At 35.6% G+C, this 20,845-nt stretch overlaps 2 protein-coding genes across 2 annotated transcripts in view; one reads left to right on the top strand and one right to left on the bottom strand.

Moving 5' to 3' along the window:
* LOC145694188 (homeobox protein unc-42) overlaps positions 1-18,671 on the top strand; it is a 291,671-nt gene extending 273,000 nt beyond the window's left edge. Inside the window, exon 6 of the mRNA XM_081770301.1 lies at positions 17,245-18,671. Within this exon, the coding sequence (XP_081626427.1) occupies positions 17,245-17,351 (107 nt within the window). The 3' untranslated portion in view covers positions 17,352-18,671. The remainder of the gene's footprint in view (positions 1-17,244) is intronic.
* Positions 6,610-7,656, bottom strand: LOC145694187 (uncharacterized). The gene has a single exon (XM_081770300.1). It carries the CDS (start codon positions 7,618-7,620, stop codon positions 6,907-6,909), a length of 714 nt encoding a protein of 237 aa, XP_081626426.1. The 5' UTR covers positions 7,621-7,656; the 3' UTR covers positions 6,610-6,906.
* Positions 18,672-20,845: the final 2,174 nt, after the last annotated feature.

The following is a 20,845-nucleotide window of genomic DNA, read 5'->3' as shown; positions in this document are numbered from 1 at the left end:
TGATATCAATGATGAGCATCATATATGGTGCTCATGGCCCCAGAGAAACATAAGGTGAGCACCACATATGATACCCATGGCAGTCAACCTGTATACTTCCAGCCAAGTTGTCTTAATTTCTGATGGATACGGCCTGGTGTTGTCATTGTAGTATACGACACCCTCTCTGATGACCACTTCCGGCCGTTTCTTTTGAATTGCTCGGTGCACTTGTGTCGACAGGTCCGAGTCTATCGTTCTGCTCAGCGGCAGCAGCTTGTAATGCACAATGCCCTTTGAATCCCACCAAACGCACAACACAATGTTTCTGGGCGCCAGTGTGGGCTTTGCCACAGATTGTAGAGCTTCTCGTTTCGACCACGAACTTTCTCGCACATTATTGTCGTAGGTTATCCACTTTTCATCATTCGTTATCAACCACTTCCGAAACGGCTCGAGTTTGTTCCGATTCAGTAGAGATTCGCAGATCGAAACTCGATTGAGTAAATGTTTTTGAATAAAATGATGTGTGGCACCCAAACGTCAAGTTTGTTTTGGTAGCCAGCTTTCTCTAAATATTTTAACACTGTTTAGTGATTATGTTTAGGTCCTTGGTCATGTTATGACTTCTTACGTGCCAATCTTGCTCCACTTTTCCCAAGGTGTTATTCTGAAATTGGTCGCCCACTGTGAGGAGCACCTTGAACATCGAGATTTTCAGAACGAAAGCGACTGAACCATCTTTTGTGGCTGTTGCTCGATGTTGTGTGTGACGTTCGATGTGGCTGTTGCTTTTGATAACCTATCTTGCTCATACACAACTCAAATTTCTTCTCAAGCCTGTGCCTTTATCGAAAAATAATTCTAAACTGTATCTCAGTTTTATGAAAAATTCACTCGTCTTTACGGTGTAATGTTATGTCTGATTATAAGGTTTCCATTACTGTTTTTGCACATGTAATAGCTTCAAGTGTCAGCTTTCAAATGACGTTAAGCCTGATCCACTGCGACTCAAACACACCAAGATTTGGGCCACTAACGCTATTTTGTGCACAAAATCTTCAACGCTCTTTAGACAACCTGATAATAGAAGGCCAGCTGCAGCAACAAAATTAATTTCGATTATTTTTCTTGATCTTAACAGAATCTTTGTTTGATACGATAAATCAAGATTTTTATTAAACAAAGCATCTCTTGTGACTGGATAAGATAAACTTACAGACATTTACAGTACTAAAATTAAATTCTATAAATGAGATACGTACGTACATCTTTACCAATCGAAACTGAGTGCAGGTACACGCAGATGTTGGAGTATCACAAAACTTTATGTTAGAGTCTCTTCTATTTGTGATGTGTACAAATGACTTCCATAAATTTATAAAGCCTGCCTATTTTGTATGTTGATTACACTAACATTTTTCTACGAAGATATACCATTTGTATATCAGCGGGTGAGTAGGATTGTAATAATAATAATAATAATAATAATAATAATAATAATAATAATAATAATAATAATAATAATAATAATAATAATAATAATAATGTCATTGAAGCTACTGACGTGCAAAGCTGTGAACCACAACTTCTGTTGCCGAGCAGACTCTGTTCCTGTCCAAATTCGGCCACCAAATACAGCGATCTTTATTCCTTAGACGATGGGCTACTTACCCGCCAAGTTTGGTTCAGATCTGGCTATTAGTTACCGGGCAATAGAGTACAACATACACACAGACATACACCTGAAGTGAAACCATAATCTGTATTGTTACGCTGGAAGGTAATGGAAATACTTTTGAAAATCCCATCCAGGGACAATGATGTTATTAAATAGAAGAAGTACCTATTATAAGCAAATATTTACCCACACAGTTCGTTATTTTAGTACAGTAAGTAATATGAACTATTCAATGTACCTAGGTATAAATAATGACACATTAGTTGGAGTATCTTAAATATCCAATACATTATCAATATTTGTCATAAATACCACAGCAAACTTACACAGGTCCTTGTAGTTCGTCGTTCAAACTCGATATATCTTCCTTATTATAAATAAACAACTCCATAGATACTATTCATTGCCATAACAAGGAGTATAATACAGAAGTCAACATACAAACTTGGAATTATCAACAAACAAATCGATATAAATCCAAGGATATTATAAAATAGAGGATCTGCCCTTTCAACAAAATCTTGAAGCCATACGTCACAGTTTCACCACCCCTACTCTGCCCACTCCACCCAATAGGATCGCAATGTTTTGAGCCGACAAACATGGCGGAAACGAAAGTAGCCAATCAGACGATGGCGGAAACGAGAGTAGCCAATCAGACGATGGCGAAAACGAGAATAGCCAATCAGACGTGCTGATGCTCGGTTGTGTTTTGGCTTCATTATTTAATAGGATGAAGATAAATATGGGCAGATCCTCTATTTTATAAGATCCTTGTATAAATCAGTACTGTACATTTAAAACTAACTTTCTTTTTCTTCTAGTTAGTGCTGTATTTAAAAGCAGTTTTGCCGTAAAGCTTGTTATACACAAACATTATACAAACGTTCTCGTTGCACCATATTACAAATTCGTGAAGCCATATGTCACAGCTTCGTCACGCCATCTTTGTTGGCCGAATTTATAATCCATGTCCCGTAAGTTAAAGTTAGAAACTGCGATGCTTTTTCTTGAAAATTAAGCAAACAATCCAAAGTGAGCCCAATCACAAAACCAATTGAGGTTACTGAGCCGAGCCGTGAGTCTCAGAAAGTAATGTGTATAGCTCCATTGAAGGTTATGATTCATAGCCCGAACGAACTTATTACGCGCGAGCTCAAGTGACAGCAAGGCAAACTGAAGATAGTGCGCACGAGTCCCGTTGAGGGTAGAGAGTCCGAGTTCAGTTGAAGGAAGTAAGCCAAAGCGCGAGCTAAATTTGAAGTTACAGAATCTGAGACTAAGTGAGCACGAGAACAAATGAAATTAATGAACACCATCCCAAGTGAGCCCGAACCCGACGAAAAGCAATGAGCCCGACTTCCATTGAAGGTAGTGACCAGAGGTCCAAATGAAATCGAGCATGAACCCAGCGAGCTCAGCCCTACTGAGGGTAGTGAATTCAAGCGCGAATGCAATCGAGATTAGTGAGGGCGAGCCCCATTGAAGGGTAGTATGCCTTATTTCAAATGAGCATGTGCCCGAACAAAATTAGTGAGCGCGAGTGCCAGGAGGCAAGAGACTGCAAGCTTCTTGAAAGGACGTGAGCGCGAGCCTAATTGAAGGATGTGAGCCCGAGTTCGAGTAAGCGCAAGGTTCAACGAAGGATATGAGTCTGAGAACAAGTGAGTACAAGCCCGATAGACGCAAGTGAGCTCGCATCCCACTGAGTGTAGGAGTCTGAGTCCAAGTAAGCACGTGCCTGAAAGAGATTAGAGAGCGCGAGCTTTAAGGAGCCTAATGAGTATGAACTTTAACGAGAATAATAAGCGCGAGACCCATAGTGAGCCGAAGCCCAAGTGAACGCATGCCCTAACGAAATTAGTGAGCGCGAGCTCCCAGTTGGCTAGTGAGTGCGATCTTTATTGGAAGATGTGAGTCCGAGCTCTAGATATAGTGTAGAAGAGAAGTTTCATTCCCAATTAGTGAGGGTTCTGTTCTGTGAGAGTTCTGAGCCTCACAGGAACAGAAACATGAGCAACATTGAAGATAATGAACACGAGCCCGTAAGCTGAACATGTGACCCAGCGACCATTTTGAACATTAAACATAAATAAGAATAAATGTATTAAACACTACATGTTCACATACGAAGAAGCTAATGTTTTAAGCGAAAATTATTTGTGGAAAAGAAAGAAACCAATCAAATTTAGTGATTTTATTTATTTATTTATTTTGTGACTTAACTGAGTTATTGTGCCAAATATAGCTATGAGCAAATTCTCTGTTTGATAACATCCTTGTTCAGGGGTCTCATTATACGCGTTTGCGTCAACTCAATGTAAAATTTACGTTTCAATTTGCTATTACGGTATTACGTATGATTTTGTAAATTTGCGCTATGACGTCAGGGACGCGAATTTTGCGTTTTGTGAGCATCTATCCTCAATATCCTCACTCTCCCTGACTCATTATTACAATTTTTAAAAGTAAATATTTTACGTGCGTTGCGATCACAGAAGTTGCGTCAATAGATATTTAGTGCGGTATCTCTTCTGTTCTTCAGGACCAAAATACGTACTATAAGCCCGTGGTATAATCACGAAAGAAAGTATTCTTCAGTTGACAAAATTTCTTTTCCTAATAACTCAACAACAAATTAACCTATCAGAGTACCGATTTTGGCAAGTTATCAAGTATAACTATTTTAAGGATAGCAACAAAAAGATCCAAATTAATTCATTTGTTCCCGAGTTATTGGCAAATGAAAATTTATTAACTGTCAAATACTTTCTTTCTCGTATGTACACGTACTCCCAGAAGTATGTAATTCTATTAAATTTATAACATAATTCTCCTGTTTATAATAAGGAATAAGTTCTATGATTTATTTTTGATATAATTTCTTATATCAAAATGTGTGGGTACAAACTTGAATGGCAAAGTATCATTTAGTTTACGAGCGAAAAAAAAAAAGGTTGAATACCACTGCTTTAAATTAATTACTTTGTTTTCTTAAGGCAAAGATTATCAAGGAAAAGGTAGCATAAATAAATGTAAATAAACCTTTTAGACATCAGACAATTTGAACAAAATAACTTGTTTTAGCTGCTTGGTGCGATTGCTTTGTCTGATGCTAGCAGATTAGGCATAAGCCCGTAGTCAGTCCCAAAATGTAGAGGGGAGGGCGTTAGAAGTTAGGGAGGCCTGATCCAATCATATTACAGTTCATTTGAAGCCTACCGTGAAAATTTTAGAGAGGCTGTAAAAATTGCGGTGGGCGTCACCCTGCCTTCGTGGATACGGGCCTGACTTTTAAGCACCTTATTTACCTATTTTTGGAATCTTATTATTTAGTCTGCTTTTCTTTTGGTAATGGTTTCCGCAAGAAAATGAAGCAATTCAGGCCTGAAAGCTCACTAAAAACCACTTTCAATATGATATAGGCATTCTAAAATCTAAATAGCATAATATACAGAATCAACATACTAGGAAGATGAACCACGATCAGAACAGTATAATAACCACATTAGCTATGCATTACCACTTTCCCAGCCATTCACGACTCCCCAATCTGCATCTAGTGTCTTGACCAACGCCCCTGTTACAGTGTGCTCATCTTCCCAAAGACTTGGGCGGAACTTCCCCAAATGGATCCTAATTCATTCCAAATATACAATCCTTCCCCCAAAAATTTATAATTTTTCCCAAATTCACTATTCCCCAATTTACCATTCTATTTCCCAAATTTATCATTTTCCCCCAAATTTACTATTCTACAGTTTGATTGTATACCATTTTCAATGAAAAATTGTTCATCCAAATAATCTCATGAGCGCAATCTGTGCCCTAAAGGTCCCCTGTTGGCACCTTCTGATCCTCTGCCTCGCAACAATTTCAACATAAAAGATGAATAAATAAATAAAATCAATACTATTGTTGTATGAAAGAGTAAAAGTGACACTCACCAACGCCCAGGCATGTTACTCCAGCTAAGAAAGTTAAATTTTGACAGAATACCCTTTTGTCTCGAAAGCAATGGATAAGAAAGGATGGTTTGAGATGTATATCCTAAAAAGGGTAAGAGGCGGTTAAAAAAAAGAATAAATCGAGTCTTGAGAGAACAAATGTTATATGTCCAATTTTTCTCAATATTGACTTGGTCAGCTATTTTTATAACCTGATACCCGCTACGATAGCTTGGTATGCTAGCATGCATCAAAAGACCAATAATATTTTAACTTAATTCCCATGTTCAACTATTTCAGTCACGATCCTGATTTTTGCCAATATTTTGAAACTTCGAAACAGTCTCCTGAAAAATTTAGGCAATTAGACATAATGACATTTGTGCTCTCAAGAATCGAAATTATTTCACAGAATCCCTAAAGTTACGGAGATGAAACTCGGCATACAAACTTCTCACTAGCGTTTCAGTGTTTTCTAAAATACCGTTCCTAAGGGGGGAAATGGGAACATTTCTATAATGCTCAAATTTTCCTTTTTCTTAAATCAGAAAGTGCGCAATGTGAGGAATCCCTCACGTTGGAGGTGTGAAATTCAATATATATATCCATAAGCGTTTTACAAAGTTCCACTCCTAAGGTAGTCATTTCTATTCAGAGAATGTCTAATGTCAAAATTCGTTTAAGTTGGAGGTGTGAAATTTGATATATAAACTTTTAATCAAGAACAAGGCGATACATGTTCCTGCATTTTCGAAAATCCCGCTCCTAAAGAGAAAAAAGCTGTAATTTTCTATAATATTAGAATATCGGTAGGCTATTATATTCATTAAATTTTATTCTTGCCATGTAAAGAATAAGGATTTCTGATAGTATGTGAAATAATTTTTTTTTTTTTTTTTTTTTTTTTTTTTTGAAGATGTGGTTAACCACAAATCAAATAATTCTTGCGAGCATATTCAAAAATATAATGTATTTTTAAGAATTAAGAAACTCAAGTTATTTCTCTATTGTTTATTGCCGAAAGATTTTCTTGAAAGAAAAAAAATACACAGAAGTTTTTCACAACAATTTACAGCAGGAATATTGCTAATACTTCCATATTTTTTTAAAAAATATTTATATATTTTCATGTGTAATATATGCTATAGTAAGGCTGTGATTTCGACACCGACATTCAAATTATTTTCCCTTTGAGGTTGAATTTTGACAAACCTATTCAGTCATTAACATCTTCATTCATTAACTATTGAATTCATTTTATAAAACAGAAAATAAGCATTACGGTGCCACCTCATAAATTTAAGTGAACAATTCGTTGCAGGGCACTTGGAACTCATATTCTTTTGAATCAGAGTCGCTATCGTCGTCTGACATTTCAGCTACAGGTTCGGGTCCAGAATCAGAGTCAGACTGTAAAAATATCTTCAGATTGTTACTCTCCAAGTTGTCACCACAATCAGGCAGTGTATCTTCAGAGGTCCTGTTGACAGCATTATCTACTTTAGGAAGCGATTTTGCTTTAGCTTTCTTTGCGGCTCTCACTTCTCGAGCCAACTCAAGGTATGGCTTTTTCTCTTCATCAGTCATCGAATTCCATCGTTTGCTGGCTAGCTTTGACACATCTGTGGACTTTAAGTGTTGAGCCTTAAGTTCTTCGCGCATTTCAGCACAAAATATCAGAAAAGGTTGGGAATAACGTGGTTTCTCAGACTTTCTTGCTTGATTGGTCTCGGTGGGAGCTTTGCTTGCAGAAGATGGCTGGAGTGATTCTAGTAATTCCACCATTTGATCATTGATAGTATTTACTAGCGAATGTGGTTGAACATAGTTTGCTTCTTGGGAATTTGGTGAGTTTTGGTTCGAAATGTTGTCCTCTAATAACATTGTTACGTTTTTGTTTTCCTCAAAGTCAACGGATTTGACAAATTCTTTAGCTATTGATGCTGTCACGTTACTTATCAATTTAGTATCATCCAATGTCATTTCCTCAACAGGATCCATATCAAAATCCATTTTTCTGTTGTATAAGGTTGCCTAACAACACTACTATGGTGCTCTTATTTTATTCAGCATAACAATATGTAAAATTCAAATAGATTAAAAAAATACAATTTATATTGTTGACGCCAAACTAGTAAAGTCCATCTAACACATAATTCAAACTATTGGATGGTTAGATAAGCTTATTCGTTAGTTTTTTAATGTTAGTTTAAGTAACACGAAAAGTATTTATTTAGTTTCTTTTTCTTTTGGGGGGTAACTATATTCTTCCTTACAACCAGGTGCGTAATTTGGGGGAGGCACAGATGTATATACATTTTAATCAATAGTATAATAATATACCAATGAAAAATGTGTAATTTAGTTAGAGGCTTCCCCTTCAACTCAAAACCTGAAATGACGCTCTGCTTACAACTTTCATTCATCAGTTTTGAAAATTGATGACTTACAACTTTCATTCATCAGTTTACCATTTTACCTTCTCAAGCACATGACTGTAAATGATGAGTAGTGTATGATTAGTATCTTTTCTTTCAATAAAGGTTCCAAAGCTGGCAAAGATAATCGAGACAATTTGTGCTGCTCTATTATTGAAATAACTGCAAAGAACTAGTTTTCACATTCCAAGAAGGGCAACTTGACATCACACTTTCCGCCTTTGGACAATGCCATGAGGATTAATTGGACAAACTCATCTACGAGCATCCGGGTAAATTCACTAGAGAATCATCTAATCAAATGGGATACTCTAGTAATACAATCGCTTGCCATTTTCATTCGAGGTGTTAAGGGCTTAAAATTCAATGCATATGTGTCATACACTCAGAACAAAGTCTAGTGTTCCTCTACCGCTACCAGTTTACTTGCTCCAGATCAGGCTAGCATGGACACAAATAGAGGTACTCTCATCTCTTCACTACATAGACAGCAGTGACGAGAAACGATACCTTTGCGTCTATATGAAACATACGAAAAAATGGCTGAGTTTCAACTAGCAACATTTCGAGACAAGATAAAGCCGCAGCCATGCATAACATAGACTTTTATGTTAAGCAAATGTTCCGGTTCAACTGGATGAACAAGTTGAAATAACCCAACCAGTTATATGGCATTTTTCCAATGCAACAACGCTCATCCTGAAATGTTGTTAATCTGACAGACTTTCAAGAGTTCGATTGAAAAGTCCTACTGCATCCACTATTTCATCGTATTGTCTTGGTCTACTTCTGAAGGATTATCTCCTCTTCCATCCTCTACCCAACAATTTGTGAGACACTACACTCATATCAGAAGCAAAGTGGGGCTGGAAACGAAGATCGACGATTTCTTTGATTCAAACTTTGATTAATTTTGCCATCGATACACTATTATGATAATAGAACACTTGCAAGAAGCTGAAATAATAGAGAATAATGAAAGAGAGTAACTAGTGACTGAATCATAAAAATTAAAAATTTGAATGAACTTACCTGGCAATCCAATTACATTAGCCTTTGGACGTATTTATTAGCTTCTTTGTTTACTCTAGGTTTAGGTCTACGGATCACTTTCGAATGAAGGGATCTATTATGGGAATTCTTTTCTTTTCCTAAATTAAAGGGAAAATATTTTGTTCTTTCTTTCTCTCTCTCTCTCTTACTTGCCCACTTTCTATGTTTGATGGAAAGAAATGGAGAACGAAAGAGTAACCTAACAGTTCATGAGCTATTTAAGTCAATGACAGCTACTGAGTCCCACAGGGAAGTCACATTGGAACAAACTATAGTAGGTGCTCTTTAGACCGGCGTTCTACGGTTCGGCACATTCTGTAATCCGGGACTGATCCAGCTCCTCAAGTTTTCTTTTAGGGGGAGGGGGTTTGGATTCGGGCGCTTGACTTTGATCACCAGGTCAAGCTACTACGATGCCTGTGTTTTCATTTCAGTCGTTTATCGTGACTGTCAGCTTTCACTTCAGTACAATGTTTCCTGTTTCCTAGAGGGTTACATACGAGTATCACCTTTGCGTAATATTACAATTGTGTACATACAGTGAACTGTACTGTAAAATGTTCTCAAAGCCCAGCACGAGTTCTTCAAGTACTATAAATAAATAAATAAAAACCTAAGAAGCGTAAGCATGTGATTCTCACTTACTGCCAAAACTAGAGATAATTAATCGTCTCGAAAAAGGCGAAAACAAGAAATTCGTAATGTGTGATTTCAATATTGATTCTTCGACAATTTATGATACAAAAAAATGAAATGCTTGTACAATAGGATATTTATATCGTTTGCACAGGTTCAGAACGTGTGTAAACATATCAAAATACGTTTTAATCGTTTGCATTTTTTCTGTCTAGAATGATTTGCCTTTGGTATTCCCGTGGTCTCGTCGGTATCGGATTAACGAGCGTACACTTTAAAATTACTTTATCCTAATAGATGAAAGCTTACCTAGTTCAATGTTTGTGCTCTTAGCCGTAAATTAGGTTTAACATCGAGGCGATTTCTACTATTGTTTTTCGGGAAATAAAGCAATAGAAAAGTTTATTCATAAACATATTTGCTACAAAATGGAACTGAGTGTTTCAATGCATTTTTACCTAATTTTCTTACTCTCAGAAAATACTTTCATACGAGACTGATCAAGCGTATCTTCTTTGAAACATATTTTTAAATGAACCATTCGCATTACAAATTCATCTCGCTCCTCCTTAGACAAAGTTTTTAATTTTACCAAGCGGTTTTAAAAGCTGATGGAGGGAAGTAATATCTGAAGCAAGTCACTAATCATTCAGGTGCTCAATGACGTAATATTGAACTTCTTATGGCAGTACCTCATTAGTGAATTTCTCAAATAATTGCAATGTTGAGAAGTGCTGAGACTACTTCCTTCAGCTCGGCTTGCCACAGCCATTTTTATTTTTAATTGCTGTCTCAATCCTGTCGTTTCACTGTATTAATCGATATAGACACTTTGCTGATTTCACAAGGCTCCGACTCGTCAAGTACACCTAGCGTAGTCGTTAAGGCTCCTGACTTTAGTACTAGTAGTTCTGGGTTCGATTCTCAGTGGGAAGACTCGGTCAAAAAGGTGTATAGCTTTTTCAGGTCAGCCATCCTGTATTTTCCTCATTCACACCAGGCAAATGCTGGGATGGTACTTAACATACAAGTCCCAGGCCACTACCTTCCTTTCCATTCTTTTCTTCTTCCCCCCTCCCAGGTAGTGTGCTCACCTAGGACGTCATCCTTCATACGGGACCGTAAATGCTGGTAATGCCCAGAAATATGTATAAACTAAACTAGCCAAGTACACGTTTGCAGAATGGCACACAGGCAGTTAGAATCAGTTCCTCGCTTATATTATGAACCATTCCTGTTTTGTAAATGTTTTTCCAACTTCATAAGAAGCCAATATCAGATTCTCTTGAAAACTTACAGCAATTTCTTTTATAGTTTTTATGACCTTTCTGAAACCAAAGATTTCTTGAAAAATCTTGAAAAAATCTAGTAACTTATTTTTGTGTTGCGAATATTTAGTTCTCAAAGATCGCTTGAGACTAACTGGCTGGCTTGATGAATTTATTAGCAAGAGCATCATAGCATAAAACACACATAAGCTTTGGCTCCAAAAGTGACCGTCGTTTAGCTTCATTAAAGCAATACTGTAACTGTCCTTACGATTTATTTATTTATTTTTATTTTTTAAATGTGTATAACAGAAGTCGATGTTCTGACGCTAAGACAAGCACTGCAATCCGAATCAACAGTTGTAGACACCAGTTCACGACCTTCTGTTTTCTGCTCTGGATCACTTTGTTATTTTAAAGAAACGGTCATTAACCATACTCTCGTTTTAACAAAATGTTAAACATAACTGCCTGCATAATAAATGTGATAAAAAGGCTACAGAAGTAACAAAACTGTATTGAGACAACCGTCATAAGCGTTTAAAATTCGATATTATAAATGCCTTATAAGTTTGCCGAATTGGCTTGAACGTTGACATACTTAAATAACCACCAACAGAGTTCAGGACGACTCAGGAAAAAACAAATCTAGAATTAGTTACATATTAGATCTATAGGTAGCTTACTTGACGATAATGCAGACTTCCAGACTTTGTTTTTATTTTTACCAACAGATAGGTTACATCTTGGTATTATTTTGTCTGTACTACTGAAGAGCTTATACAAGTGCTGATTTTGCCAAATTAAGTGCGTTAAGTATTCTAAGATGTAAATACTGTAAAGTCACGGACTTCCTTTTCTTCCACGAATCCCTAGAGATCCGAAGATCACTAAATGGTAAACAATGTCGTAGATTTAAAGAAACGCAAATCATCACAAAACAACTAAGGTTAAAGAATACACAATATTAATGATTTAATAATTCTCGTTTCTTTAAATCTTCTAGGTTGTTCTCTCTCTCTCTCTCTCTCTCTCTCACACACACACACACACACACATACACATACCTACACACACACACACAAATCAAAGAACCTTACGTTACCAGAAGATGTGTTACCGATGAAGACAACAGAGAACGTTGAAACATATATAGACTATTTGATATACATTTCTTTTGGTGGAGTGAATATATTGTATTTTGTCTAGTATTATAAAAACACTAGCTGCAATGCCATTCTTCGCACGAGGAGAATAAGTTTATGGAAAATATTTGAACCTCGTTCGCCTCTTAGGATACGTATTTTACGTATTTTATAAAATTCCATATTATACTCTATTTTTGGCATAAATGTTGAATTCCTCTACCCCGTTAGGATTTGCCCGTTAAGCAATGTGGGTGGTAAAAAAAATGAGGCAAGAACTATCTATGTTCCAAGAATCATTTCAAACTAGTAAACCGTTTCCCGTAATGCGATCACAAACAACTATGTAGCAAAGAGATATAGAAATTGCACTTCACCCTCCTTAAAACCGAATTATGTAAAATGCTATTTGGATATTATACTATAAAACGCTATTTGGGAAAATTGAATATTATAGAAATGTCTCAACTTTTCACCCTTAGAAGGAAACGTTGAAACATGTATTCGCTTATTTTTGATTACAAGTCTATATACCGAATTTCAGATCTCCAATGTAAGAGGGTCCTCACATTTAGCACTTTCTTAAACAAATGGAGCTTTGAGTTTTTTCTAAATGCCCCACCTTTCCACTTTTGGAGCGGAATTTTCAAAAACATAACATTTATTATGTTTCTTTATTTTTAATAAAGTGTTCATATGCCGAATTCCATCTCGCTAATTCCAGGAATTGGTGAGATATACTATTCTTAGGGAAAATTTTGAATCCCTCTTTACCCTTCTTAGAATAAGAATTTCCAAAAATTCTTCCTTACCCCTTACTTTCGTGACAAAGGAACATTTAGTCTTACTGATTTTAACGTTTCTACATATAGTAGTACGGCATGAGCAATGATAAGTCGCCCACTTCTACCCTTTTATATAGTATTATAGATACAGAGATACAGTATGTCGTATCTGAGTTAATACATGACAACTGATTCTTACATAAATTATGTTTACGTAATAATCTTGGTGAGATCTTTACTGTTGTCCTCATAATTCTTTATGCAAAACTGAAATTAAGCCAGAGTATGTATATTATTTGAATGAGCTCGAACTACGCTGGAACTTGAATCTGATTCAGCTGACAGATATACAAACCATCATGTAAAGTAACCTTACATGGAGCAAAGCCATCTTACCATAATACCCCAGCTTTTGCATTATAGATCCAACTTAGAAATAGCTCAGGTTTAGTTTTAACGCTCTCTCTGCCAAACCAATTTATAGTGAATGTTGCAATCAGACCAACACCAGCAGTGCAACTCCATTTTCAATAAAGCAATAATCATTTCTTTTCCCAAGTAGCCGTGGGTCACGCTTATATGTTTCATGGAGAGGCCATTCCTACTAGAGTCTATCCTCAACTTTATTGAATACATGTCCACTGGTGGATCATGCAGTTTAGAAGAGTAAGATGTGTGCACCACTGAGGTGGTACACGTGCCCCACAAATACAAATTCGACGTATTCACCGAGCATTAAATTAAAGCGCAATACTCATTTCATTAACTGTATAAATGTTTCTCCCAAAAAGTAATTCAGATACATAGAACACATGTATTCGTGTATTTTCGTATACATACACAATATAGATTATAATACATAGAGTGAAGTTAACTACATATATGGTAGACTATTTAATACTTCATATACGTATAGTAGACGTATGTTTCTTTCGACCGTGCAATTATATTGTTTTTTCTTCAATTATAAGAACATATACAAAGTGTATCTTTAGTGATGGGTCAAACTTCAAGGAATGACAGAGAATGAGAAAGGAAGTGATTTGAGATAAGAAGTTGTTATCCCAAAATGCATCAGTTCTGAGACCGCCGACAATGTACCAAAATAGAACAAAATGAATAGAATTAGACAAAGAATTGTCGGAGAAAGGTCGGATCAAAGGAAATAGTGCATGATTTGACCTGGTGATTCGATTCATGTACAAATCAATAAGGAACAGTGGCAGCGCAAGAGGGGGATCATATGACAACACTGGTTGGGATTGGAAACATTGGGTAAAACGTACCGGCATGATGGAAAAGGACACATAAAGCAATTCGAAAGACGGATTCCTATTTCGGAAATGCAGCAATCCCAAGCTATAGCCCGCCGAAACTGCGATTGACTAATACAAACGAGCGAGAACAAGAGAACGAATTGTCGGAGAAAGGTCGGGTCAAAGGAAATAATGCATTATTGGACCTGGAAATTCGATCCATGTACAAATCGATGAGGAACAGTGGCGGCGCAAGAGAAGAATCACAGAAATGTACTGTATTACTATCGGAACGTTGAGAAAAGGGCTAGGAGAGTTGACAGTGATTCAAGAGGACATAACAAAACAGGAGATTTGCCGGCGTCATGAAAGCTGTATAAATTGTGGCAAAATGTGAGATCTCAAACCCCGGATATCACCGAAGGTTGAGAGCGATTCATGGAGCAGGAAATATGTACGTAATAAACGACAACGGAGTGACATATGAGATCGGGTGCAACAATCATACATTGCGTGTATGGTAATGGAGGAAGACAAATACTAAAACTTCACAAGACTGAAAATTATACTGGGAAAAAGAGCAAATGTATTTACATTCACAGCAGGCGCTCAAAATGGCGTCCCCTGGTTTCGATGCAGACAAGGCATCGCCGTAATAAGTTTTGTCTCATCTTTTCGAAGATGCCTGGTTTAGTGCTAATGATATCACAGGCAGTGAGGATTTGTGCAAGGAGGGTTTCTTCGTTCTGTACAGTTGTGTCGTAGTCGAGAGATTTTACATAACCCCACAAGAAGAAATCAATTGGGTTGAGATCAGGGGATCCTGCCGGCCAAGAAATAGGAAATAGGAATAGTCTTGAACTTTCTGTGGATGATAGGTGTGTAGTTGTTGCTCACGGAATACTCTCTAAACAATACTGTGATCAACCCGCACTTCGTGTGCTAATGCTCTAGTGCTTGTCGAAGGTTGTTCTGTCACACGATCAAGAACCTCTTCTTCAAGGTTTGCAATCCTGGTTGTTCGTCTCCTTCCGCGGTCGTGATGTAATGGGAGCAAATGTCCCTTTCCCGTAAACGCCGAAATAACCTCGGAAACAAGGAGTACTTCGGATGTTGCCTGTCTGGATACCTGTTGTGATACAACCTTGTATCTGCATGACTGTTTCCATTAGCTAGTCCATACAAAATAACCATATCTGCAAGTTCTTCAAACGTGAACTCCATTTCACTCACACACTAATCCCGCTACCGACCAAGACAACTGAGAGGCCCACAGGTACAGATACTGAGAGACTACCCACGGAATAGAAACACGCCTTCTTCAGTTTAGTGAACGAAACACTCGCCTGCCAAACGATGACGTAAATGACCTCCGAATATTGTAATACAGCGGGCCTACGGCTACAGAAACTCTTGTTGTTTCCTCTGTTGGTGTGCAGCAAACAACGTAGGTAACGTATGATATTCAAGCAAGGATAGGTGTCGAATGATGCTTTTAACAAGAAGAAACGTGTTTTGTTGTGGGTTGCTAAATAGGGCTTTCAAGAGAAGATTTATGCAAGATTGTGTGTGGATTATTGTACTTGTCACAGCGCCACGAAAGAGGAATAAAACGCAACTTGAGGCTATTGAAACTCAGGTCTGCTGATATTTACAATAATTGGTGGAATACGGAACTAAGGGAAATCTGGAGACACCAATACAACGATGTCATCGAACAAGAAACCTTATATGATTTGGAATTGACTCCAGGACTCCTGGATTCAGATCTGAGTGCTTTACCACGCAACCACGATGCATCAAGAATGATATTAAAAGGTAATGTTTACATATCAACAATGTTTGAGATGTGGGGTATAGGAGCTCTCTTGTGGTTAGTAGTCGCCAAGTCTAGTAGATGATGATGCTGATAACTCACCTCTATTTGTACTATCGGTAGCTAGTGCAACCTACTTTAATGCTAGTGCAGCCATGTCTTTTCCAAACAAATACCACTGTGTACATCGTGCATTTATGTTGTTCGCTCCCGATATTTCAAACGGTTCTACGTACGAGAATTACAACTCAGCTTCCAAGTCGGATATTTGCCTCCGGCACGAAGAGTATGTCAATTTCCTGTGAACATATCCTTACGCCGCCACTGTTCCTCATTGATTTGTACATGAATCGAATCTCCAGGTCCAATAATTTACTATTTCTTTGACCCGACAATTCGTTTCTCCGACCCAACGTTTCTCCGACAATTCGTTCTCTCGTTCTCGCTCGTTTGTATTAGTCAATCGCAGTTTCGGCGGGCTATGGCTCGGGATTGGTGCATTTCCAAAATAGGGATCCGTCTCTCGATTTGCTTTATGTGTCCCTTTCCATCATCCCGGTATGTTTTACCCAATGTTTCCGATCCCAACCAGTGTTGTCATATGACCCCCCTCTTGCGCTGCCACTGTTCCTCATCGATTTGTACATGAATCGAATCACCAGGTCAAATAATGCACTACTTCCTTTGACCCGACCTTTCTTTGACAATTCGTTCTCTAGTTCTATTCATGTTTATTCTATCTTGGTACATTTTCAGCGGGCTATAGCTCAGAACTGACGCTTTTTCGGATAGTAAATCACTTTTTCACTTAAATCACTTTTTTTTTTTTGTCATTCTCCATTATCCCTTAAAGTTTGACCCATCACTAAAGATACACCCTGTATATCATGTATCTGTGTTAATAAATGACAACTAGTTCATACATAAATTATAGACTCATATATACAAGTGTACATATGATTGAATGTATTGAACCCTTAAAAAGACTAACATGTGAATAGAACTTGGAATAATACAGCAAATTATTAATAATATGTGATTAGTTTTTGGTTAAGATAATCTTTATGGTTGTCGCACAATAATCTATCATTAGTTAGCAGTTACCACACCAAAAGTTAGACTTTTCACAGTTTATGCTCAAATTATTAATAAAAATAGATTTAGTATAATATAAAGTAATATCAACTATAGAATAGATTTACAATTTTGATAATAGATTTTATTTTCTGCCTCGTTGCAGGGATGAGTCCTGAAGATGAATGGTACAATAAGAGTTTGTCGGCGCTGCGCATGAACACTACGCATCACCCAAACTTGTCCACTCCAATGCTACAGTATCAGACGTAAGCCTGGCCTATAGCCCCCTCTGCCCCACCCCGACGCCAACGAACATAGACACCAACCTTTACGTGGCGCCTTTCTCACCTTCATTGGGACACGTCCCTCTCCATTTTGGCTTCTTCAAGGATCTTTCATAAGATTGGCGCCTTCATCTCCTTATGAATTCCTCTCATCCCAGCTTAAAAATTAAAAAAATAAGTTTAAACAACCACACTCTCCATAAAATTGTGATTACTTTTAAGTCTGATGAGTTTGTAACTATGTAATTTATAATTATACTGTAATTATTTAATTTAATACTTTCCACGTTTGAAAACATTTAAATGCAGTATCACTTACCAAGGTGATAAAGAAAACAACAAATGTATTGTAAAACATAACTGGAAAAGTGAGTAGACTAAACGTTGTATTCAACTAAAATATATGCACAATGTTTAGCCCACTAGTTCCTAAAAACGACAATGGAAATTGATACGTTGAATAGAAGTACTATATCTATATGGTAGTCTTTGCGTTTTTTCGGAAGTAAAGGCAAAAATGTCAATGGTGCGGAACAAGTTTTTATCACGGGGATCCATATCAGCATTTATTTACGTTATTAATTTATTATTATTTTTTATCTAGTAAAGAGGATTTGTGTTCATTATTCATTTCATCTACAGTTTATTTTATGTCTTTTGACAATCCTGATTTGAAATATCTTGTATTAGCTGACTGTGATGTATTCTCATATTTTTGTGTGCTAAACTTATTTTGATCATACCAATGTGTTTCATGGCATGAAAAATCGATTTCATATATACCAGAAGTATTTTAAGAACTTGTAAAGAAACCTTTGTACTCTGTCAAATCTTTCTCAATTTTGTCGTTGGAAGGAGATGGGAGAAAAAGGAAGGTATACTGTGTTGAAATTGTGGAAACTAAACCGGGAATAGTCACAAAAAGGAAGTATTTCTATTCCAAACTTGAAAGTCAAGACACTATCATTTTTATTAGATGAAACAAAATACATATAAATACGGAAATTATATTATTTGATAAGAACTAGGTCCATCTGCACCTTTGTTTTGGAAAGAAGAAAAAGATCATTGTATAAACATAGTATTTCTACTTAACTTATTTATTCACATTGCTGTTTATAGGAAATATGAGCTAGATATATGATGTGAATTTGAGTTAAATTAAGACAATATCTCTCTTCCCGTTTACTTTTTCGCATTTTATCTTACATTTGTCTTCTTCTTTATAATCTCTTTCATCCTCTTGATTATGCCATCCTCAGTATGGTGAAAATTTGACTCAAAGTTATGTTTATCTGTGAGTGATAGAGTATTTAATATATATATATATATATATATATATATATATATATATATATATATATATATATATATATATATATATATATATAATAATTTTGTTTTAAATATTTTAAAGAAACCATGCTACGTTTCAAACTAGAAAAAGAAGGAATAATTGTAAGTGTAACCAGTAAATACAGGTAAAGTCTAATTGTATGAGAAAATATTTAAGGAAAAGAATCACGAAAATTAGTATATAATATATTTTATTAAAATTATAATTTTATAAAATTGTAGCAGTTTCACAAAGGAAACTATGAAGATAATTGCGAATACCAGGCTGAATTGCATAAATTTGATCTCAATTGATGACATTTCAATTTTGAAAATGTAGATAGATGCAATTCATTTCACATTTAGTACTATTGCAACCAAGTTGACAAGACTTGGAATTCAGTTTTAGCCTTATTTAATAAAGACAACTTTTATTTTAATAGTCCAAATATATATAATAGTTTTTACATTCCTTTCTACATTGATTTGCGCTAACATTCATACAATTTAAGATATTATGCAAGACTATAGTTGTCAATGTCACTAAAAATGTGTACAATTTTATCTGCAAACGTATATAAATTATGGCTGAATGTAAAATATTGCATTTCTATCAGCTAAGATGATGAAATTGTATTTGTTTTCGGGTTTTTAAAAGGAAATAAAGGTAGTGATTATAAATGGATGAGATAATTAGTTATAATTTCATTGTTTAAGCGAAGGGCAAATATTAAATTTAATGCGATAACTGATACCTGATACTTAAAAATTAAGACTATATATATATATATATATATATATATATATATATATAAGAAAGTAAACAAGAAAAGTAAATAATTGTTCACATTTTATCAAATCCTATTTATTGTGATTTATATAAGAAACAAAAAAGGAATGGACTGTTATTTCATATTTATAATTGTATAAAAAGTATCATCACTGTATTGAAACTCTCGGAGGAAAAGTCCGGGAAACTTCGAAAGTTACATACTAAAGTACCGTAGACTATTTACACATAAAACTAAAATATGTGAAATATAAGATTAATGTCTATTATATAGATGTAACAGAGTGGAGCAGATACTACTTCTACTGTTACATTATACAGAAGTCCAATCAAATGAGATTCAATTTCAGATAGATATTCAATACTTTGTAACCTGGAAAATTCGACACTGTGCACACTTTTGTGACAATCACAGTACTTAAACCTAAAATATACTTTAAGTACTGAAATTACAATATAACAAATATGAACGACTAATTAGTAACCAAACTCAACTCATTGTACTCACTATTTAAAACTTTTAATAATATCTCTGAATAACTCAACCACCAGCCTATTTTAAAAGAATACAAACACCAATTCAAGACTTTATTTCATTTTATTTTTAATTACGCTCACAAACAAGTATTATGCTTTCATTTCTTGCGTCAAATAAACATATTCATAAGAAAATCCTAAAAATTCCCTAATTATTGTGGTAAATATTAATTCGAGAAAGTTCAGGACTACTGTAGAACTATAAGTTATACTGATCTTGCTTAGTAGTATTCTGAAATGACTTCTCTATTTTCGTAATAAATAACATAAAAAACTTTTTTAAACATAGTTTACAAGTTAATAGCGTGATACAGATAATCTAAAATTTTACGCAATGTTCTCTACAAAATCTACTGGTTTCTGAATCTTGTTATACATTATGTATGATTATGATTCGTATATCAATATATTCTACTTTTCATTTTCATTACATAATTTGTCTTACTTCAATTCAACAATCATTTTTACCATATATATCTCTTTATTTTTTTCATCGCGAAATCAATCCATTTTTCTACTAACCAGATCTGAAATTCTATATTCTTTTCATACTCTCGTCTTTAATTTTACGATTATTATTTTGTATAATACAATTTTACTAACGATATCTACCATACAGTAGTTCTAAACTTCGAAATTGGTTTAGAATTACTATTAATACACATTTAAACATGTTACCTATTCAGTACATTGAATACCTTTATATTCCAGTCTTAAAAAAGATAGAATATACGTAGTCTTGTTCTGAAATGAAAAGAGATATATGATTCTCATGCTTATACTTCATCTCGTACTAAAAATAAATTCTTGCTCTTCAC

Source organism: Thermobia domestica, chromosome 9, assembly GCF_964235325.1.
Source record: "Thermobia domestica chromosome 9, izTheDome1.hap1.1, whole genome shotgun sequence".
In the NCBI taxonomy this organism is placed as follows: domain Eukaryota; kingdom Metazoa; phylum Arthropoda; class Insecta; order Zygentoma; family Lepismatidae; genus Thermobia; species Thermobia domestica.
This window is presented reverse-complemented; position numbering and strand designations above follow the sequence as displayed.